The sequence below is a fragment of the Saccostrea cucullata genome, unplaced genomic scaffold, assembly GCF_032062105.1.
Source record: "Saccostrea cucullata isolate Sc308-1 unplaced genomic scaffold, CSIRO_AGI_Scuc_v1 ctg2605, whole genome shotgun sequence".
Classification (NCBI taxonomy): domain Eukaryota; kingdom Metazoa; phylum Mollusca; class Bivalvia; order Ostreida; family Ostreidae; genus Saccostrea; species Saccostrea cuccullata.
In genome coordinates this window covers 80,030-104,955 of record NW_026940953.1, presented here as the reverse complement: position 1 = coordinate 104,955, position 24,926 = coordinate 80,030, and the positions used below count along the sequence as shown (strand labels likewise).

Below are 24,926 nucleotides of genomic sequence, written 5' to 3'. Positions count from 1 at the left end.
TTCATGATGGTTTAATTTTACATCGAACAAGTACTTCCTATTCTATCGATTACACTTTATTCAATGATTGTATTGAAAATAAACCGAAATTGTGCTCTCTTCTCTTACCAGTTTTTTGCATTGATAATAAGCCGGAATTTGAAAATTAGCCGGTTTTGAAAATAAGCCCCAACTTTCTTACCAAAACTTAAAATAAGCCGCGGCTTATTTTCAAGATTTTAGGGTATATATTATTCTAATAGTATGTTTTACTTGTATTCTTTGTTATATATCCTTAAACATAATTTGTCAATATTGATGTCTCTCTTTTTCGGAATTTGGAGAAACGGAACAGAGTAAAAATACAATAGTGAAAATCTCGATACGTATATCTGAAACGTTAACAGTGATATGTGTTAAGCTGTATCAAATCTAAAATACAAAGTTTCGATAAAAATATTCAAACATTCCCTTTACTAGATAGAAAACACAGTAAAACGTCAATAATTACCATTTATATAGCACAAAGGCATATATAAATATTTTGACAAGTGATATCTCATTGTTCAGGAAAGGTGGATGTGTGTTTCTCTTAGATATTACAAGCAATTTTTGAATTTTATATCATTAAGGGTTGCAACTGCAACGCTTAATGATACACTATTGTGTATCATTAAGCGTCGAATATGTCGATATTTGCTTGTTTCATTAAGCGTTGGTGTTGCACTGCGTAAGTGACGTTTAATGATATAATTCTGTCATTAAGCGGCGATTAAGCATTAGCGGTTGATAATGTCAGCTATTAATGCAATAATTTATGGCATTAAGCGTTGCAATTGCAACGCTTAATGGTATTTGTAACATTAAGCGGCGTTTTATCATTAGAGGTTGCTAAAAAGCTGTATGTATCAACCACTAATGATATAACGCCGCTTACAAATATCATTAAGCGTTGCAACTGTAACAATGTCATAACTTATTACATTAATGATTGACCTGTTCAACTGCTAATGCTATATCGCCGCTTAATGAAAAAAAATACATCATGAAGCGGATGAGCATGTCAACTATTAATGCAATATTTTTTTTTACAGTAAGCGCTGCAATGTAGCTCTAATTGATATTTGTATCATTAAGCGGCATTATATCATTAGCGGTTACTACAATGCTAGATTCGCATATCTCTATATATTCCAAATTTTCGCCAACGGTTCCCCGACTATATAAAATTATGTTTTGACTTCTTAAAAATTTATTGTATTAGGTTGTGACAGAATGGGTTACTATGGTGATAAATGCAATGTTATTTGCCCTACGCATTGTAAAAATGGCACATGCTTCGTAACAAATGGGACATGTCTTGGATGTGCCAGTGGTTGGACTGGTACCACATGTAATCAAGGTATTGTTTGAATGATAATCTGTATTTTCATTTCTATTTTTTTTTATCTGTGATAGCTCTTTGGAATCAATATAGTTGACTTCTTGACCATTCTTCACAAATGTAAATTTCGCCGAGCGATAGGCGATGAGCTAAGGAGTCGGCCTAAGATGCATGTAAATCTCGTGCAGCTGTCTTTGTGTTTGACGTTTCTGGGCGATGACTATTGAAAATTAGCATTAGAGACATCTTTTAATATAAATAATTAAGTCTACATTTTTTAAATCCATCTTTTCTCATTTGAATTCTTTTTTATTCAGCATGTTCAGTCGGAAAGTATGGACCTGATTGTTCGTTATTCTGTTCCGGACATTGTATAAACGATTCCACCTGTTATCCCACTGATGGAGTTTGTTCAAATGGTTGTTCTGATGGGTGGATGGGTGTTTTCTGCAATGAAAGTAACCCTTTTTGCACATCTTAATCTTATTGAAATTACTTATGTATCAAACCTACATATAGAGCGTTTTTCATTTTTGAGAAATTATATAGTATAATAGTAATAAATAATTCCATAGAAAAAGGCATTGAAATTAATGAGAACTGTTGAAAAAGGTTGTGTTTCTGGAACCTTTGGTATGGATTGTAAAAACAACTGTAGTGGAAATTGCCTTAATGATTTAATCTGCAACAGAACCACAGGAAAATGTGACAAAGGATGTAAACATGGATACAAGGGAGAACTTTGCAATAAAGGTATTTTTTTAAAAAAATCACCTGAGTTGTAAACTGAAGTAACATTCATTAATGAGCCGTCTGTTTGTTCATACGTTTATGAGGAGGCTATATAATATTTCGACTTCACTTAGCAAATAAGAAAACATGCAATATTAATCATTATTTTGTTAAAAAAAAAAGAACGATAAATATTAAGAAGAAAGTAATTTAGACATTTAGACCCCCTAGGAAGATAATAAAGAAATGAAAGAATTTTATCAAGCTCTTTTACGGGACCAAGAGTAGGGCGGGGAACGGAGATGTAATAAAGTTTTACGTTTAAAACGTCTTAATAAGTAGTAGTTAGTAAATGAGCATCGCCATTTCGTAAAGGGATAAACTGTATCCAATTTTCTCAAATAGAAGAGAAATTAAGTTTTATTCTTTTTATGTAGTAATTTAATTTAATCGATTTAATTTTTGTCAAAACATCAAAAGGCCTACTGAGTCGAAAGCAAAGGTAATACATATGTACAAGAAGTATCCTAAATGTAAATATTTTTAGGCATTTACAAAATAAACTACTCCTGTTTAAGATTCAGAATAAAATTATCTATAAAATTTTGCCAAAAAATAAGAAGATTATAATAAATTGTCTTTATCTGGTTTTTATCGTCTTTGTTCTATATACTGTATAAGCTTGCAGAATCGGATTTTATGGACTAAATTGCTCGAAGAAATGCAGTCCATTCTGTAATAGAAACAACTGTCAAAATATCAATGGATTCTGTCTATCTGGTTGCATCAGCGGTTACAAAGGTCCAAGATGTGAACAAGGTATGTTTATTTTCTGCTACATGATTATTCATGACTTTGAAATTTTGATTGGTAATCTTAAAAAAGATGTCAATGCAATTTACCTCACTGAATATGAAATTAGAGTGTAGTGATGGATGGTATGGTCACAATTGCTCCATGAGATGTGACAACTGTGTGAATCAAACTTGTAATCGTGGTACTGGCAGCTGTCAGTATGGATGTCAACCAGGCTGGAGAGGTTCAACATGTTCTCAAGGTAATCTTTGTATATAAAGTGACATTTTTAGGAAATTAATTTCATAAATGATACGAACAGAGATATATAAACATGCGAATTTTTCCTTCAGTCTTACCTTTAGTGATATTTCGAAAATACATGTACTAATTGCAAAGTTATCAAAATACATTCAAAAAGTTTAGAAAATGGAAATAGGATAAACATGCTTCCATAACCGTAAAACGTCTAACAGATAGTATTTATTTAGAATTCAAATCATAAAATGCATCTAGTTTTAGTAGGGACTAAGTATCCAGAATAAGTAAAAAAGACAAGAGAATAAGTTAGCTGATGATGCACTTCACGTAAAATGAGTAATGATTTTTTTTCAATCTTTGTAACATATTTATTTAATGACTTCCCCTTTTCCTCATATGCTCGACAGTGTGTACCGTGGGCAAATATGGACCAGACTGCATGTTTTCTTGTAGCCAAAACTGCATTAACAAGGAATCTTGTGACCACGTGACTGGAATTTGTGAAATGGGTTGTTCAGATGGTTATAAAGGAGAGCTATGTGATTTAAGTAAGATAAGATAATTATACATGTACATATGAATTTTTATTGGTGAAAATCCAGCTGAGGTTGTCTTCATTATTTTTATAAACTACTCTTGGAATTTCTTACCTTAAAGTATTCTGAATTAAACACACTCTCAAGAAAATTATAATAATGGTTTATCACATCGATTAAATGCAGAAAGGTGCTTACATTGTATCAGCATAATTTTTATGGTGTTTGTTTCATATGTTCAACTCATATGAAAGAACAATGTATACCTGTACTATAAAGTGTGTTAAAGAAATTTGCGAAAAACTTATAAATATTTCATAAAGGCAAAATACACAATTTCATAAATGTAACTGCATTTCCCTATGAACTCAAACCTTATGATTTCAGTCTCCCATATCAATCTTTTCTGAATTCAATAAAATGAACATAAAATTATCTTATTTTAATTTTTGATTCTAAATTCAAATGAAGCATAAAATTGATACTATAGGAGATAACTCTTTATCATTTTCTTTTTTCAGTTTGTGGTAATGGTTATTTCGGGGCAAACTGTTCCAAAGTTTGCTCTGAAAACTGTTCTGATATATGCCATCATATTGATGGGACTTGTTACTGCAAAACTGGAATGATGGATTCTCCAGAATGCAAACAAGGTATCGTGTAAAAACAATCAGATATACTGTATATAGGGAAATTTTCGCCCCCGTTTTATTTTCGCCCCTTTCGCCCGACCCTCATTTGGGCGAATTTAAAAAGGAGCGAATTAAAAGAATACACAATAAATTCTTTCACAAAACTATGACTGGGCGAAATTAAAACAGGGCAAAATTGTCTTCAAGTGTGAACGGGCGAAAATTAGACGGGGCGAAAATAACCCTGTAGACAGTACATGTGTATATATTAAAATCAAATGAGTAGAATCATATATCTATTGTATGTATTCATTAACAGTACATGCATCATTTCAGTATAACTTTTTAAGTACCATTCTTTCCTGTTACGTTTATGCATATAATTTGGTTTGGAAATCCATGTATATAATTAACATTTCATTTTTTATCTTTTTATATAGTTTCATCATGGACTACAGCTAAAAAATGTGATGACCACTGTTTTTATGCTATTGGAATATCTATGTTAGTCATACTAAACGTTTTAACCTGTACGTTATGGATTCGTGAAAGGTAATCTTTTCTAATCAACTGTTTAGTTATGTAAAAATTTGTGCATTCTCTTTCAATTTTGATTTCTTTTTCATCTAGAAGAAGGCAGAAAGTGAAAAGACAGTCGTCATCTAATTACATTACAACTGAAGCAGAAATGAAAGAAAAGACTTCTGAATCACATGAATATCAAGAAGTGAATTCTGTATCACGCGATTTTTCGTACCAAAATCTCTCATTTGATACCTGAAAACTTTTGAAAATAAAGGATTTGTCTAGGTTAGTTCAGAACCCAGTATTCAAATTTTATCAATGATTGTTGATGGAAAAAAAAAAGAATTATAATTTTAACCCATACACAGAATTTCTAGTTATAATTTCCCTGGAATAATGAATAAATAAAAATTACTTTACAGTTTATTTAAAGTTGATAATGGCTTATGGGGCAGAGCAATACAATTTCTCGATCTGCTGACGGGTAAATGAAAAAAATCCAATCGACAGAAAACTAGTATTTTCGCTAATAAACAATTGCAGTTTAATAAACAAGGCCAGAAAAAGGGATAATAACTCGGAAGTGATTGATAAATTCAACTACTAGTATTGTTGAGAATATAGCAATTATTATCTCTGAACGCAATGCCAAATGGAGAGATAAAGAGAGGGATTTCTCTTTCAATTGCAATAATCTATTTACAACGTTCATGTTAATTATTTTAAATATTTTTTATGCCCTCCTTCGGTCTGTCGGTCCATTTAGTTTCCGTTCATTTTCTTCACAACCGTTGCATATACTGAAATAAAATTTTGATATACAGATTTATCAGGTGAATATCTAGGCCAAGTTCTGTTTTGGATACGATCGCACCATTTTTGACAGAGTTATGCCCCTTGGACTTAGAAAAATTCCACTTATTTGCAGTTTCCGTTCATTTTCGTTGCAGAGGTTGCACATATTGAAATGAAATTTAGTATATAGATTTTTCAGCTGAATATCTAGGTCAAATTTTGTTTTGAGTTGGATCGCACCATTTTAGACAGAGTTATGCCCTTTTGGACTTAGAAAAAATCCAAGTGGGGGGGGGAGGGGGCATAAGTGTTTTACAAACATCTCTTGTCAAAAAGTATTTTGTTAAAGAATAGCGTACGTCCTGAAGTCAGGATTGGCTAAGAATTTTCATAGAAAAAAAATCCTATAAATATGTAACAATTAATTTATCTACATTTAAATAGGTTTTAATGCTAATCAATATTTAAAGGGTATCTAACAAACTTTTAATTGATTATATAATAGTATATTTAAACGAATAGAAACAAAGTTTATTATAAATGTTGCTGGAACTACAACATTTTTTCACACCTTGCATATATTCATTATTTAACACACTACTGATCGTTGTATAAGGTACATTTATTTTTTAATTTAAAAACAATGTAAGAACACTCTTTAAATCGCAAATCTCTCTTTGTATCTTGAAATTTTTTTTTTTTACATTTTATTAAAAGAAATTGCACCCTAAAACACTATTGATGTGTTAAATAAGGAAAATAGATACGGAAATAAGTAAATAAAGATAAAAAGAGGTAGAGTGTAAAAATAAAAATGAGGAAATATTTCACTGATTAGACATTCAGTGCCATTCTCATAATAATTTCCTTGTATTTCAGTGATTGTGAAATAGTTAAAAAGTGATAACAGCGATAAACAATATAAGGAATAGATAAATCCAATAACACCGATTCGATGTACAAAGAAAAAATAAAAATGAGGATATATTTCACTGGTTGGACATTCAGTAGTCTTCTTACTTCCCTCGATTTCAGAGATACACTGTACACTGTATACTGACACGCAATTTCAGGAATAGTTAAGGCAAATAACAAAGTATCAGTTACCTGTGCTTTTGTATCCATTAGTTGAAAGGAATAACATAGGTAAAACATAGACGATATGAAAATGCAAAAAAAAAAAAAAAAAAAAAAAAAAAAAAAAACTTCCTTCCTGTCTTCATCATTGAAAGTTATTGAAAGAAAACGGAAATTTTTGGCAGATTTAATTTCTAAAAAAATTAATGTAATATTGTTTTTACTTCTTCCTCAAATTAGTATAAAAGGAACTTCTTGAACGTCAGTGGAGACGAAGATGCATAAAACTTAAATGATTAAATGGCGTGGCTTGTGTATAGGGCGGTTTCTCTCAGTATATGATTAATATTTCGCGATGACTAAGTACGAACAAAACTACTTAGGTCTTACATATTTTTTTAAAATTAATTGATAAAAACTTAATTGTATTTTTATGATACACATATTACATTATTTGTGCTTCCAAGACCGCTTAGTTATTCCTTACAAGAAGATAATGCGATTTGCCAAGGTCCCTTTATTGTAAAAGACCTAAAACAAATGATATTGGATTAAAAAAACATTTCTTTGTTAGTTGTCGAACTAAACATTCTCTCGGGTAGAAGAAACGTGTTACTCGTATAGATATGAATTTAGAATATATCCACCATAAATTAAAACAGTATGAATAAATGATATTTCTATTTGATCTGGCTAATTTATAACTGTATTAAACAGTCAAAAATAAATACTTGTTTGAATAGAAAATTGTACAATTCCATCGAACAGTAAAGGTCCTTTTGTGGATTTTCCTAGATCCAAGGTCATAGAAGAAAGTGATAAACCTTGGGCTACATTCGGACAGACCATGAACCTCCTTATGCATCATTTTAATGTCAAAAGTTGGTATTTGGTTGAGATTTGTAAAAACTCGCTAATACTCGATCAATCTGTTAAGCACAAAATACTCTGACGCAATACATGATATTATTATGAAAAAAAGAACAGCAAGATTCGTCTCCATTTATAAATTTTCAAAGGAATCAGACGAAAACAAGAGGAAATGCAGCCAGTATTAGAGAAATTGAATTTTGAAACTCGTGCATTTAAAGGACAAAAAAGTTTGATCGTGGTTGTTCCTGTGGGAAAGTTGATCTTTTCTAAACTTCCATGAAACACTTTTTACATTTTAAAGAATAATATTACGTTCTCTAGACTGTTGAAAATATAATTCAACTTGATGTATTATGTACAACTCCCTGTCCCAATCAATGTTATTTGGAAAACTCAATTCTTTCATAACATTATGAAAGACCACATGAAATATGCTTTTAAGCATTCTGAAATGCATATAGTGTCGTTTTTCTTAAGCAAAAATTTTGATGAATTGTGATTTTACTACTTGTATATGTAATAATTATGTCTCTGCTGAGTTTAGCAAAAGCGACTTTACTTACATCAGCTTCAGTGACATGGACAAAATTAGGAATAAATTTATTCTAGGCTACACTGTTCAAAGATTGGAAAATTTCTACAATAAACTGTTGTTTTTGGCATCAAAAGTGAATACATTTTATTGTAGACAATTACCTCTACATTAGAAGTGTTGTTGCAAATTCAATTTGATAGAAATTTTTATAACAAAGTGAAATTAATCAATGCAGGTTATACAACATCAAATTCAATAACTAGTTGCAAGGTTGTAAAGAAAGAAGATTAATGAGGGACTTCTTTGTTGTGAAAATATATTGAAAAGAACATTTTTCAGATATAAATATTTGTTTCACTTGACAGGTCTAGGAAAATATTTGTCTGTGAAGTCAAACAAAAAATTAAATGAGGCACTAATGTGACTGACAAACAAATCAGCTAAAAGATACAAACTGCAGATGGGTTACTACAAAAAAACTGTTAAAAATAGGTTCTTTTTTAATCGCTATTTCAAGGACATGATGCATATACATGCAAATATCTTTATCCTTCGGACTCCGTAGACATTAAAGAATTTCTACATTGTTTAGTTTTCTTTTACTATTATCCCTTTCTTATAAGATTTTAATTCTTTCTTCACCGAGTCAAACAGGTTTCACACGGAATAAGAATTTACATTTATGAATTTGTTTAGTACATTAAAAGCGACAACTCGTAGAATTAAAGATGCCTTAACTTGTAAAGTGAAAAAAGGGAGATGACGAACAGTATTCAAGATCAAAAATCCATAAAACAATACAAAATAGAAGCAGAGCCAGAACATCAGAAGTGGGATCAGGTGCCAGGTGGAGGAGTGGGCATTCCCTGCCGACCCGTCACACCGACAGTGCAGTGTTCAGAGCCTCTCCTCTAGAGTCGCGAAGTACGGAGACGATCCTAACGTCGTGGGTTCAAATCCCACTGTAGGACGTTTAGATCGGTCCTTTGAATGGAACTGTATAAACTGACGTCCCATGCCGCAGTAAGTGATGGCATAAAAAAGGATCCTCACTGCTCAATGACCAGGAGTGCCGAGCATAGGACAACATTTGTAGCTCTCCACGCTGTTGGCATCTCCATATGAGTAAAACATTCTGGAGAGGGACGTGAAACAACATATAATAAATCAATCAATCATAAAAGCGAAATGTTAAAATCCAGCCTTAGTGATTTTTCAGATTTTTCACAATTTCGCCTTTTCTAGAAAAAAAAATACCTGGCTTGGTATATTTTCGTTAAGATTTTATTACACTTTTAGCACCAATTACAAACAACCATATTCTAATTTTTGTTTTCATCCGTAAACCTTTACCGAGTGTGATTTGTCTACATTTGTTATTTCATTATTATTATTAATTAATATTTCCAAGTCTATTTCATTTTCCATACCTAAGGACAAAAAAATCAAAGAATTATCCACTTTTGTAGCGCTGTTAGTTGATATTAAGTCTCCTCAAAAGAAAACAAATGCTTGTATCATCATAAAATGTATTTTAATAGTCTAGGTTCAACACAAACATTAGCATTGGTTTTAAATTTCTTCCAAAAATTTAAAATGTCTCTATAAATTTGTGCTTAATCGCTTGTTAAAATTTATAAAGCATCTTGATTGAAGTAAAGCTTGTAAATCTTCAAAGTAAGCTTGCAAAATCCTGAACCATTTTTGCGGATCGCTATCAAAACAATACATTTTTTATCCAAAATAAGTCTAAGTGACTTGATCTGAAATTTAAAGTTTGGAACAATAAGTCCACCCTTATTCAAAACTTGCAATTTTAATACGTTGACACGAATCTCGCATGGTGCTTGATTCTTTGTGCAGTGTTTTATATATATATATATATATATATATATATATATATATATATATATATATATATATATATATATATATATATATATATATATATATATATATATATATATATATTAAAAGTAAAATGCAAATGCTCAATAACAGCGAGTTTTACGATGAAATATCAGAAAACAGTGACAAAAAGACAATGCGAAAAATCAAAAACTTGATTAAAAACCACAACGCAACGTCCTGTTTAACAGCCAAAGAAGAGGACTTCTTAATAAATTTTGATTTCAGAGAAAGTGCCTTTTATGGACTTCCTAAACTACATAAATCTAAAACAATAAAGGAAGCTTTTAAAATGCAAAACTTTGCATATGTAACATGTAACGATCCGGAAGATCTCACATTTAGACCTATCGTAGGTGGACCAAATGCTCCTACACAGAGACTGAGTCATCTTATAGACATATTACTGAAACCTTTATGTTTAGAAGTAAAAAGTTACATTCGTGATGATCTGGATTTTCTGAGACATCTACCTGAAAAGGTTAGTCATAATGCCAAACTAGTGACAATGGATGTTACCAACTTGTACACTAATATTACTACTGATCTTGGTGTCAAAGCGCTTGAATACTGGATTAATAAATATCCACAAAAAATTAATCAGCGTTTCAGCAAAGACTTCATCATAGAGGCTAGTAAGATAGTATTGCAAAATAACACTTTCTCCTTTAACGACAGGCATTATGCACAAAAGAAAGGAACAGCAATGGGAACGAAAATGGCCCCGACTTATTCCACCCTTACACTAGGATATCTAGAAGAAAAGATGTATGAAAGAACAACTCGGTACTTTGACCAACAAATTACAGAAAATATAACGAAAGACTGGAAAAGATACCTCGATGATTGTTTTATAATTTGGAATGACAGCGATGCGAATCTAGCAGCTTTCCTAAATATTATGAATGATCTAGATCCAGACATCAATTTCACAATGGAAGAAAGTTTACAAAATATTCCATTTTTGGACGTCTTAATTAAAAAAGATGGAGAATGTCTTTCTACAGACATATACTACAAACCGACGGACACCCACCAATATCTCCATTTCAGTTCCTGTCACCCTAGCCATACGAAACGGTCGATCCCGTACAATTTAGCTAGAAGAGTCTGCACAATAGTTAGCAACGAGAGAACAAGAGATGAACGTCTAAATGAATTGAAAAAATATTTACTTGAACAATGTTACCCTTCCGGAATCATTGAGGACGGGATAAAAAAGGCCAGAGAAATCGACAGAGAAACACTTATCAATTCCTCAAAAAGTGACGACCCGGATACCTCAATATTACCGCTTGTAACTACCTACAATCCGAAGAACAGGAATATTACTCCTACAGTGCGTCACCTCAACAACCTTCTACAGACTGATGAGAAAATGTCTAAAGTTCTGGAAAAATATAAATTCATCAACAGTAAAAGACAACCTAAAAACCTCCGGAGAATATTGTGCAAATCTTTATTTCAACAACGGATTTCATACACGGTCAATACACGCTCCAACTTACGTTGTGGAACTTGCCGATATATTAAAGAGGGAAGTACTTTTACACTCGGAAATAAGAAATTTACCGTAAATGCAGATATGACATGTGCATCAAAAAACCTGATTTATTGTATAACATGCGCTGGATGCGGAGAACTATACATAGGAGAAACCGGGACCGCCCTTCGCACTCGAATACGTATACACAGACAGCATATCAACCAACCCGAGTACAGAAAAATAAAACTCAGTGAACATCTTGCTGTTTGTGGACAGGGACAATTCAGAGTTTATCCCTTTTATAAACTCAAAACAGAGAACGTTTTAGAAAGACGGGAAAAAGAAAAACATTTTATCAAGATTTTTAAACCATCTTTAAATAGTTTAAAATAGACTGTCTCATGACTTATTTATTACGCTATGAATTATGTTATTTTACTTTGACACTATAATTGTTTCCTCTTTTAGCATTGTGACGTCATTGCATTGTTGTTGACGTTATCTACAGGTAACGTTATTACGTCACATTTTTGAATTGTTTTGAAATGTAAAACGTCTGAAGAAATAATGAAGAAAGCGCTTACGTTTTACTAACATTGTTGCCTTGTCATTTTTTTCTAATATTATTTACCGGACACTGTGCCAATTCTTTTCATTTTGGATATATATATATATATATATATATATATATATATATATATATATATATATATATATATATATATATATATATATATATATATATATATATATATATATATATATATATATATATATATATATATATATATATATATATATATATATATATATATATATATATATATATATATATATATATATATATATATATATATATATATATTTCCACGCAACTTCAAATGCGCTAATATTGCCAATACGAAGGGAAAAATAATATTTATATTAAAAAATGTTCCTTAAAGCATTACATGTATCTATGAAAGATGAAAACAAAAATCTTTCAGTAATTTAAATAGCTGTTGAAAATGTCCCTTTTTTCTTGAATGCCGATGCAGAAGAAGGGGAAGAGACCTTGTTTTGAAATATATGCAATGTCTGCTTGCTTGCTTTTAACTGAGTGTTTATTCAATCACAAAAAGATCTCTTAAAATGTGTCCAGCATTTATTTCACATCATTGACAATTTTTATATTGAAAGCGTCTTCAACACCTCAGTTCTTATATCTGCCTATTATGCTAAAATTTAAAGGCACATCTATAAAAAACAGGAAATAACAAAACACACTAAAATACAGTATCTGACCAGAATAAATGATATTTAACAGTTCTTTGCGGACATGCAGTTTGCATTTTGTAAAGATTTACATCATTTTTTTTTTTAGAAAAATGTGAATGCTACACAATTTATGTCCAACAAAATTAACTTTATTTTTAATTCCAACATTTTACATACATATTATTTTAGTATGATATGTTTTCTGTATAAATAGGAAAGAAGGATATGGAGATAACGATTAGTATTCAATCTCAAAGTCCATAAAACGATACAAAACAAGAACAGAGCAAACACGGAGCTCCGAAACATCAGAAGTGGGATCAAGTGCCATGGAAGAGTGAGTATCCCCTGCTGACTTAGAAATTGTTCATACGTAGAGCAAGCTCTTGCGTATCAAATCAACCTGAGATATATACACTCCGTATCAGGTGATGAAGGTATATTGCTGCATAAGTAAGGGAATTTGACGATAGAAAAGCTAAAGTAGTCACGTTTATTATATAACTAGGTTGTTAGGTTACCATAAACAATTTTGGACAAATAAAATTAAGTTACACGCATTTCAACATGCATTAATTAGACCTACCCTCATTTTGAATTATTTGACCGCCAAATTGTATCTCTATTTTACATGACTATAATACGAAATACATGTACGTTGAACACCCAAATCATAAAATAGAGAGATAAAAATTACATTAAATCACATTTTAAAATGCTTTCATTGTAGAACGGGAAATAACTTTATAAAGAATTATCCTTTCACATAAATTAGGTTGTAAAGAACTTTTATGTTGAGCACCTTCTAGTTTTCCTACCTATCTTAATTAAACATATTTAAGTAGATATTGGTCATTATGTAATAATTGATATGTATAACAATAGTTCAATAAAAGGAAAAAAGGCCCAAAATCATTCATTCCAAAATGTATATTTAAACAACATGATAAAAACATTGTTCTTTAATATTTAATTGACATATTTCATAGAAGAAAATGAACCCCAATTCACAATAGATATTAAAATGGAGAAATTATTCAAGAAATTGTAACACACTCCAACAACCAAACCATTAAAAATTAATTACAATATTTTTAATAATGAATAAATGTATTCGTAACAAATAATCATGGATTTTCTATTCATTCTATTTTCGTCTTCATTTATTTGTATCCATCATCTGTTTTTTCTTTTTTTTTTTTTTTTTTTTTTTTTTTTTTTCATTTTTAGCTTTGCAAAGCACATCCAATCAGTTATTTGATTTTATGTCTAATAATTTCATTTTAAAGCTGTTGTCTTTTTCGATTATTTATGATTTACACTCAAACATGTGACAAAGAAATTGTAGTATTGACTTAATTTTATCCTTCACACTATGCACAAAAAGGAAGCCCATTTTACATCTTTTCAAACATCCTTCACAGGGATATAAAGTCTAAAAAAAAAAAAAAACTGATGGTCACCGAAATCTAAGTTTTCAATTTTTCCTTTTATGAAGATTTACAGTTACAGCATCTTTACCTTTATAATATATAAAGTTTGATTTTTTTCTCTTAGTATATAATACTTGTCTATATGTTGAAAGACGTTATATAATAAATTAATCTTTCATTCAAACTTTTTGTGTGGTGACGTCATGATCATCAACCAATTAATCTTTCACAAACAAAACTCTTTTTGAGTGAACAATCGTAGTCATCACACTTGTAACCGTAATAGCTTGCTATAACGGCACAGTCTTGATTCCCAGTATCGTTGGGATTACCACTGCTCCAATTAGTAAACGGAACAGCTTCCAATGACGATAGGAACACCCATTTCCCCTCCACAAAGGCATCAGTAATCCCAAGTAGAATATCTATGTTAAGATAAAGAAAATAATATTCAGTGTTTAATTATTTGACATTTTTGTAAGAGTGTGAGTTGAAGAATAATATTGATGAGTTTTATGATATGTATTTAGTACAACTATAGAAAATATTTAGTTATTTTTCTTTTATAAATTACTCAGTTTCGTTCTACTTTAAATTTGAAAATGCGTACCAATCTAATGTGCATTAGTTTATATCCTCACTGGCTGCCATGTGAATGTTTAAAAAAAAGACTTTTCTTACCGATGAAATTCACTATTTCACGATTATTTAAAAGTTCTGCTTTCGACATTTAATTTGGACATAAATGTTTTTTTCTCAATAACATAACTAATAATGTACGTTTACTACATTAATGAATAACAAGAGAACTAGTGTATCTATATTGAAACCATTGAACACAAAATTGTTTTATAAGTTTGTTTTACCAATTCTTTCTTGAATCGCCATGTTTGTCAAATATGTGTTTTCTTCTGGAGTTTCTACCTCGACAAGCTTTGCCCCAAGCGCCAAACAGTGTCTCTTGAAAAAGATTAATGAAACATAAGGAGATAACGAAGAGTATTCAAGATCAAAAGTCCATAAAACAAAACAAAATAAGAGCAGAGCAAACACGGACCTCTAAAACATCGGAGGTGGGATCAGGTGCGATGGAGGAGTGAGCATCAACTGTAGACAGGTCACACCCGTTTGCTCCTTGTCGTGATCGGAGAATAACGGAAAAGTCCGTCATCAATTCAGTGTATAAATGATAGACTAATAATTAGTATGAAAAACGTCGGTCAGCATTTGACAGATTCATTTTCATAAAAAAAATCATAGATACTTAAATTTTTACAAGTACGTCCAATTCATTATCCTCTAAGTCATGTGGACGTGGCAGGATAATGCTATAATAAGCTTAGAAATTGTGCGTAAATTCATTCATCCACCCCTTTCCCCGGGGTAGAGCTGGGGTTCTCATAAAGAACAAACGTATATTTCAGCATTTGTGTGTGTGTGTGGTTTTTTGTTTTTGTTTTTATTTTTTTGAATTTTTTTAACTTGACTGGATTGTAATAATTCAAATTAATATACAAGCATATTAGCTAATTATACAGTATTGTGTAGGAAAAAGCGAATTTTGCCAGGTAGAAGTAGAGCTTGTCTCAATGTGTAGAATAATATATGAATATTACTCTCAAATTAGTTTCAAAATGTGTGAAATGATTAAAAAAAAATATGTTTGATATGCATAAACAATAAATACAAAGTTTCGTAGATATCAATGTGTTGTAAATCTTTGATTGGTTTTTAGATATAATTTTAGTGTAAGTTTAATTTTAAATGTAAGGGCGGTAAATCTCAGTCCTTTGAAATGCAATAAAGTGTAGTAAGGAATAATATCTCTTTACTAACAAAATCATTATCTGATAAATTCTCATGTGGAATTTCGATTCTTTAACTTAATTAATCAAAATCAAAGTGATGGAAATGATGCAGAAAACCATTGAAAAGTTATATTATAAGAGAAATATAATGTGGGGTAATTTTTTTTTATGTTTTTAGATAAAAAAAATGTCGGGTTATGATAATTTGCTTTTGTAAATTAGGAAGTGTAGATCTATTAGTCAGTTATGTATATGGTATTTCAATTTAGCAGTTAAGTGAAATCGAGTTACTCATCTAGCCTTAAATTAGCGAAAATTAAACCTCAATCCCTGCAAATAAGTGATTTCACAGTAGCAAATTCATTTTCCCCATGCAGGTTGTAATGATCAATTTGCTAAAAAAAAATAAACCACCATTTTATGTTTGCTGTGAATTCAGTTATCAAACCAAACAAGACTGCTTGTGCGTTCAATACCAATGTCTTGTGTTTAAATGCATTAGTAAATCAGACCGAAACAGTTATTATGCACTTATGCCACGCATTTAAACCGTAATGCAGCATTCATAACAGGATATTTTAAGAATATTCTATGGTGATAAAAGCGATACTTAGTTGAAATGAAGATTACTTTGAAAACGATCTAAGTAAAGTCGTTTTAACACGTTTTGAAGTTTTGTTGTTTATTTGTAACAGATCGTTAACGAAACGTTCGAACTTAAGAAATTTTAAGGAACAAAGTAAATATCACAAACTTTTAAAATTCAAACGTCGAAGAGGAGAAAGAACCATTTTTGTTTAGATTGGTCACATGTTCAGTAGTAAACCCATGTATTTTGTGAGATACACAACCTTTAGAATTTATTTTCTTTTTAAAAATCATTATTTAAGTAGACCCATTACGCTTCGACTGGATATTTTTCCTAAAAAAATTAATCAATGGTGATCTCTTGATCGTCTCTCATTCTTTAAGAAAATGTAGTTTTTAAAGGCAAATCACTTACAATGCTTTCAAATCCATAGAGAAAAGACGAAAAGACCATCTTTTTTGCTTTTTGAAAAATGGCTGAACTGGGTTGATATTTGCATCAATTGCGTCAAATACTAGATCTTGAAAAAATTTAATAATCAAGGATAAAAAGTAACCACTTTCCTGAAAATCCGCCCACTTTCTTTTTAAGATTAAAAACACAACTCTAATCTTGATTTTGTGTAATTTATCCATTCTATTCAAAGGCAAAAAGTATACTTTGCAGGATTGTTGTTAAAAATCTTCAAAGTCTCTTTTTTTTATTCAAGTCCAGTCTATGATCTTAAAGAAGAAAATGGAACTAAATCTTTGAAAGGTAAAAATATTATTCTTTAAATACACTCTACTCGCTCAGCTACCCAGCTGGTCCAGGACCTGATAACCATGCTTACTATATCGTAACATATTTATGACATTACCTGTGCTTCTATGAGCGCTAGATTATTCCTCACGAGAAGATAATGTGATTTACCAAAGACTGTCCATTGTGGAATACCTAAAAGAAACAAGATAACATAAGAAATTGATCGAGTTTTTCTTTGAGTAACAGAATTATGAGAACGTTTGCAATAAAATATAAATTGGGCTAGCATACAACCTGTCTTGAGTTAATGATAAATTCCTTATATGGGTTTGAACAGTTTAAATTGGAACTAATAAGAGTAGTTTACCATAAAGAAGAAAAGTCAAACACATATACTTGTTTCAGTAGAGAATTGCACAAATCCATCGAACGGTACAAGTTGATTTGCAGAGCTGGTTGCAAAACATTTTCTAGATCCACGGTTAAAGAAGAAATTTGTACAACCAGGTTGTTTGAAACACCTGGAGCCACAATCAGACAAACTTTGAATTTCTTCGTATTGTCCTATTATGTCAAGTGTTGGTTTTTGGTTGTCATTTGCAGAAACTCGAGAAAAGTCCGAAAATTCTTTAAAAGCACCAAATACACAAGCATAACATCGTGATAATATTATTAGAAAAAAAGTAGAAAAAGAAATGCCCATTTTGATTCTTGAATTGTCTAAAGGATCTGACAAAATCATGGAGAAATGCAGAATGAGAGAAAGTGAATATTTATTGATCTAACTATGCGTCATCGTGGTTGTGCATTTGCAGAAATTGATCTTTTTTGTACTTGAAAAGTAAGGATATTCCACAGTCTGTTAGACACTCTCAGTCTCTGATATATTATTTATTCCTACATGTACTTTGCCTAATCAATATGATAAAACTCAGCTACTTTATAAAGCATTTGGTAATTTAGCTAGAAGAAAACTAGAGGTACTGTGAGCATTAAGCTCACTCAATGATATCCCCGCCTCCCATATGATTAAAATGGCAAAATGCATGTTTTGCTCATACATGCAACTAGAACAGGCAAAGGGAAGTAATTTTAAAATAGTAATTATTGCAGATAATTTCATTTATGTGACATGTTCTTGTTTTATCATGTTATTATATAACAGTGTCTGTATTGTACATAGCCTTATACTAAGCAGCTATTCGGTTCTTTTATTGAACTAATTAAGGTCTTCCGTTTCCAACGGAAGACCTTCTACTGATTCTGTTGGTAAAGATTATTATTCTTTTTTTTTCTTCTACTTCCTAGACGCCAACTTTGAAGCCTCATATCTCACTCATTTCTCAATTGATTTCGCTCAAATTTTCAGAGATACTAGAAGTTATTAAACTCTAGCAGAACGCTGTCAAAAATTTCAAAAAGTCACTTCCGGTTTTGAGTTATTTCCCTTTAAATGAAAATTTATAGGCTTTTGTTTCCAGACAAAGGCTCAGAGACGGCTAAAGCTGGAGCAGAAATTCTACTGATTTTAAATAATAGAAGGATTGAAGTTGTGCATATCGGTTTTTGTTTTTCGATTTCTCTATTCAAAATGGCGCTATATAGGGGTCAAAAATTAGAACGCTTAAAAGAGCCAAAAATTACTCACATTTTGCTTTTTATCTTCTGAACTAAAAATATTTTGTTAAAATATATAGAACATAATTTGTGCAGAATAAGTAGAACTTTCAATTGGTATGTCGGAAAATGGGCTGACCCCTAAATTAAGGGATCTAGAGGGGCCAAAAGTTTTTCCCAGATATCTCAAAAAGTATTGAGAATTTGTTATACATCAAAGAAGCAAAGTTGTTGAAAATGTCAAGTTTAATCCAATGGAATCGTCAAAATACGTCCAGCGTCGTCACTTCCGGCCAAACCGGAAGTAGTCATAAAACGCGTATTTTTGCCTTTTTTGACAAGTTGTTGGGTGACATATGTCTCTGGGAGCTTAAAAATTAATTTTCCGTGCGTCGTCGTCACTTTCGGTCAAACCGGAAGTAGCAAAAAATGGCTAATATTTGCATTAATTAACATAGCTTTAGAGGATTCAAAGCATTTTTGGGCGTTATTTTTCATTTTTGTTAAAAATGAAAGCTACTTCCGGTCAAACAGGACGGAAGACCTACTCGTTGCTTTGCAACGAGCTTTGCTCTAGTTTTACCCCTTTTCCTACATCTAAATATGGGTTCAACCAATCAGCAAAGCTCTTATCCATCACGTGATCATTATTGATCCGTTTACCAAAAGAGAAAGCATGGTTTATTGAACTGCTGAATTTTTCGAACCCACCATCCACCCCATCTGCCACCAATGCTTGTTATTTTTTTCAGGTTGACATTTTTGTCGCTATGTTTTACCCATCTTTTTTGATAGTGTTTGAATGGGTTTAAAAGAGATTTATAGTACTTATTTTCTACCGCACATTCTAACTGAACAAGTAAACTTTTTGTACATTGTAATAAATGGCAAATCCATGTATTAGTTTACTGAGAATGAGTCCGACATTTATTTTGTGTACCTCGCAATTTTGCTTTGGTCTGCAGTTTTCCATATGATTTTTCAACATAAAGCAGTATTGCTTCTTATATATGGTTTTTCCTCGGCGGTGAAAGAAACATAGTTGTGTTCAATTTAATGCCTGCGCGATTGTATTGTTATTGGCTGTTTGTTATTTTGTTTTCCTACCTTTTTTGATGACAGGCAGCAGTTTAGAGCATTTTGTATATGTCTTCCAAACTTTATGATGTTTATAAGGGGGTCAACTTAAAATGCATGTATATTGTACCTTGTGAAAGATTACAGGGTTTGAATTATTATTCTAGTCTGGTTGACCCCCCTTTTGCCTATGTACATCATGTTACAATGTCATTATGGTGCTGGGGGTCAGATTGTGTAATATTTTGACTAAGATGTGTAATACTCTATATTTGAGTCCTCCTTTTTCTGACACCCATTTTGTTAACTGTGTTTTACTTTTCCGTCATTTACTTCAATAAATGACATATTTCACTTCAGCATGATGTTATTTGTTTTTGCCTGTTTATCAAAAAACAAGCTCAGTCGTTTGGCAGGAGAACTAAGGAACATAAAATAAAAATATGTTTATAACGGCAGTATTCATGCTTTGCTATGGGAAACCCAAAATATTTGTCGGATTAAAAAGTAAAATAGGAGGTACACAATGGCAATATGTAATAAAAATCCTAAGAGAGTTTCATAAAATTTCATTCAGTGGTATGAGAGGACTTGCGGATAAGAGACGGGTACACCAAATTCTGACAGACGGACGGACGGACATATGGACATCCTGATTAGTATATACCCTCCCGCTTTTCAAGCAGGAGATATAAAACAAATTTTGTACAATGTATATTACAGTTTATAAATTGTTCACAATATCAAACAGGTGTGACACACTTGAAAATGACTATTGTTAATTGATAAAACGACGTTGAGATATCTGAATGTTGTTTTGAAGGCCAAAGCAAGAAATTTATCCTTTTCATTCAGGAGTTTTTATACCCCCGCTTGAAAAGTGGGAGATTATACTGTAATCGGTATGTCCGTCCGTCCGTCTGTACGTCTAGCTGTCTCTAAATCCGTCTGTCTGTTACGCATTAGAGAACCCATCTCTTGTCCGCAACTCGACTTATACCACTGAGTGAAATTTAATGAAACTTTCACAGAATCTTTATTACATACTGCCATTGTGCACCTCTTGTTTTACATTTTGATCCGACACATATTTGGGGTTTCCCGACCACAGCAAAACATGGACATTGTCATCAGTTATAACCATATGGGAGGCGGGGATATCGTTTAGTGAGCTCATTGCTCACAGTACCTCTAGTTTAAAATAAATTGTTTAATATGAATTCAAAGATAGGTCTACTGGTTACGGGCGCATTAAGTACACATAGGAAGGAATTCAGACACATTGTTCCAGTTGATTTGATACACAGGAGCATGCACCTCAAACGAATTTTTTTTCAAAACGAGACAAGTTATTGACAAGTAAGTTAATGCAACAGATTACCATCAGTATTGTATAATATTAACATTTTGCAAATTCTTTGGTAGATACAATAAACTTTTCAATAAATACTATTTATCATTACTTATAATAAATATCGACTGTCGTTCTTCAAACAAATTAGAATTTGTCGTTTGTCCGATCATAAAAAGGAAAACAAGGCAGGTGAGACTGTTGCAAGTATGTGTAACGATTTTGGTTGTATATTCAAAACGTGTGTTTATCTATTTGTGATTTAAATTTATTCAGACCGGAAGATTCATTCATTGTTATTGTATGTTTAAACTATTTTTAAACTTGTTGTACATCTTTTTTGTTACCTGATTTATAAGTCATACTGTCATTTCATATGTATACTTTCGTTTTCCATTACTTCCGGTCGCGGGAAATTATGTACAGGATTTACCTTGAATGTGTCGTGATTTCGCACCAGTGGGGATCCGCGTTAGAATAGGTCCTCAGTACCCCCTTGCTTGTCGTAAAAGGCGACTAAATGGGGCGAGACCGTATAAACCGAGGCCCAGTGTCACAGCAGGTGTAGCACGATAAAGATCCCTCCCTGCTCAAAGGCCGTAAGTGCCGAGCATAGGCCTAAATTTGCAGCCCTTCACTGGCAATGGTGACGTCTCCATATCAGTGAAATATTCTGGAGAGGGACGTCAAACAGTATACAACCAATCAATCAATCGTGATTTCACGTTTTATTACGTCACGTTGGGTCATGCTACGTAACTTTGCGTTAGCGTTTAGTTTTAAGAGTCAATTGGGATTTTTAGATTATAGTGGACGGATGTTAATAGTCAGCCCAGACTTGTGGATTTATTTTATTCAATTTTTAGTTGCTACCAGACTATTTGTGAGATGTCCAGGTATTTTAATTGAAATTTGTGATTCTTCATTTATTATTTATAAAATTTCCTATTAGAAATTTACTTTAACTTTATCTGAACTTCGGGGGTCCTTTGAATTAAGTGACGTTGTATGAACATATTTTGAAATATAAATTGTTGTTAATTTTATTAAGTATTATTATTAAATTTTGGAAGATCAGAATATAATTACTGGACTTTCTTATTCTCTTAGTGTTAATTTCTTTAGTAAAATCCGCTACCAGGTTTATTCATATTTCGCTACCAGACATTCTAAGACCAGATCTTAGCCGCGACTAGGCTGATAAACACCTATACTATCAAAAACCATTTTAGTAATTAATAATTATTTTATCCTATCTTACGAACTCGTAACGGCGAAAACGTTACATATCCATTACAAAAGGATTTATCGACCCCTTAAGCTTTACAAGTTTTTGCACCGGAAAGTTTACAAATAATTATTTTCGATGATTTATTTAATACATATGGAGCCAGCTGCATTAGTGTCTTCATCTTTCACCTGAAAATGTTTGTCAAGATCAAAGGAAAATTGACTCACAATATGATTAATTTAAATCTCTTTATATTCATTTTGTATTTTGAAATATACAATTATTGCGTTTTTAATATGTTCTTCAGAATCTGTCTTAAATTTTTCATTTTTTTCATTCATTTTCATAAGTAATTGTGACATTTACAACAAAGAATGTTATAGCTACTTATCTAAAACAACAGACCGTAAAATCACAAAACCTTTATCATTTTTTTTCAGATACTGAAGTCAAAGCTCCAGTCTATTTACATGTAGTTCAAAGGGACTTGAAGACCTTTCATGTGAGTTATTGCCACTTTAATTCTTTATGTTTTCGTTCAAGCTTCAAACTTAATAACGGTTTGTCAAAGTAACATGGAACCAATAGCAAAGGTGATCTACTAGCTTGTATTTGAATGTCCAAAATCTCTTTAATTTCTTGAAATTTTCTAGCTAATTGATAATTCAAGTCATTTGTTGGATTCGTTTTGGTGAAATTTGTCTTTTAGCCTGTTTACGATTCGTTTCGTTTACTTGCAATTGATTTATGAGGATGGTCGTTATTATCCTCATATTGTAAATATGTAAGAATCACTTTCAAATGTATTACAGAAAAAAATTGATTTTATATTCTACATCTGGTAATCTAGCTAATGCTCTCACGTCACTTTTTTAGGGTGCAATTCTTTAAAATCACTGTTCAGCCTATAAAAGTTTTAATATTCCAGTCAACCAAGTTGAGTTTGATCTTTGTATGTTGTATTCCATAATTTCATTAAAGCATGTACAGAGATACCTTATGGGGTCCATCATATGCTCTACCGAGTACCTACATGTACCTTTACTCCTCAGAACGATTTAAACTCCTGAAACGGAGCAACTTCATAGAATAGGAGCACATTCAAGAAGCAATTTTAATTCTCAAAAACTCAGAACTTAAAGGAAATTCGAAAAAAATTGTTCAAACATATGTATTCTCTAAACACCCGACCAAATTTTCTAGACATTAAATAACAATTTTCACGTTCAAAAAGACTGGGCATTCTTATAATAACAACTTATTTAATATAAATAGAACTCGAAATTTTTCATATCTTGACTCGTCATCTACAATCAATCTAAGTCTACACAAAAGTGTTTTGAGGTGGATTTAAAAAAGAATGCAATACAAACTGTCACGAAACAAATTCTTGATCATTAACGTAAAAAAAGTCATCATTCGACTTAAAACGACTGTATGGACGAATTCATTTACTGCTCCCTCAGAAATCATGCTTTGGATTAATGACTGTATCACGATTAGTATCTTTAAATTTGAACAATACATATAAATTGAAATTACATACTAGAACGTGGCATTGAGAGAAAATTAAGGGGATCAATGTTTTTAGTGCATATTAACCTATTCACTTATTATGACCTATAGACAAAATGTTTATGTATCAATTAATTCAAGTGCACAATATTACAATATTTCCCTTCATCCGCCTCTCCGGTGAAACAATTCTCTCTCAGCGAATAATAATTAGTGTAATTGCTCTCATCGCGACTGAACTACCTCTCTTATTCTCATGTCTCTTTGCTTTGTATCTTATTCTATCAATTTTTTTTTCAGCTTTCCATATTTCCTCATTGTTTATATATTAATTCTTTAATGATCAATTTACTTTGCATCGCCCTTCTTTCAGGACGTTTCCTTTTTTTAATTATATTTATCAGGTAACTGCAGTTGTGAAACATAATGCATGTCGAAATTACCAGGTTGAAAGTTTGCAGACTCGGTGACCTGTTGAAATTTGAATTTGAATTTACACTATGTTGTTCTGTTAATGAATAAAAGTATCAGCGACTTTAAGAAAAACATTAAATCAAATATACTTAATACCTTGATCCATTGAATACAAATACTAAAATAATACAATTTGTACCTGTGTTTAAGCATGTATTGAATTGGTATCCTTTTAAGAAGAATAAATAACAAATATCAAATGTTACAATTTAATACTGAAGATATGTTTTAATGCAATCAATGCTGGGAAATGCCGTTAAACTGTTAGGCGTATTCCGTCGCACCTCAACGCAATTGGACGAGTGCAACACA

At 31.5% G+C, this 24,926-nt stretch overlaps 1 protein-coding gene across 1 annotated transcript; it reads left to right on the top strand.

Annotated features, from left to right (window-relative positions):
• Positions 1 to 1,691: 1,691 nt before the first annotated feature.
• LOC134256705 (multiple epidermal growth factor-like domains protein 10) lies at positions 1,692 to 5,196 on the top strand. Its single transcript, XM_062739384.1, has 8 exons — positions 1,692 to 1,821; positions 1,976 to 2,116; positions 2,777 to 2,914; positions 3,018 to 3,152; positions 3,559 to 3,699; positions 4,209 to 4,340; positions 4,760 to 4,871; positions 4,950 to 5,196. The coding sequence occupies exons 1-8, from the start codon at positions 1,800 to 1,802 to the stop codon at positions 5,098 to 5,100; spliced, it is 972 nt and encodes a 323-aa protein (XP_062595368.1). The 5' UTR covers positions 1,692 to 1,799; the 3' UTR covers positions 5,101 to 5,196.
• Positions 5,197 to 24,926: the final 19,730 nt, after the last annotated feature.

What these genes read in the sequence shown, in the direction of transcription:
- LOC134256705 (XM_062739384.1), top strand. Translation starts at nt 1,800, where the DNA reads ATGGGTGTTTTCTGCAATGAAA. An exon ending in AGGTTCAACATGTTCTCAAG is followed by an intron (nt 3,153 to 3,558) that starts GTAATCTTTGTA and finishes TATGCTCGACAG; the next exon opens with TGTGTACCGTGGGCAAATAT. An exon ending in ACGTTATGGATTCGTGAAAG is followed by an intron (nt 4,872 to 4,949) that starts GTAATCTTTTCT and finishes TTTTTCATCTAG; the next exon opens with AAGAAGGCAGAAAGTGAAAA.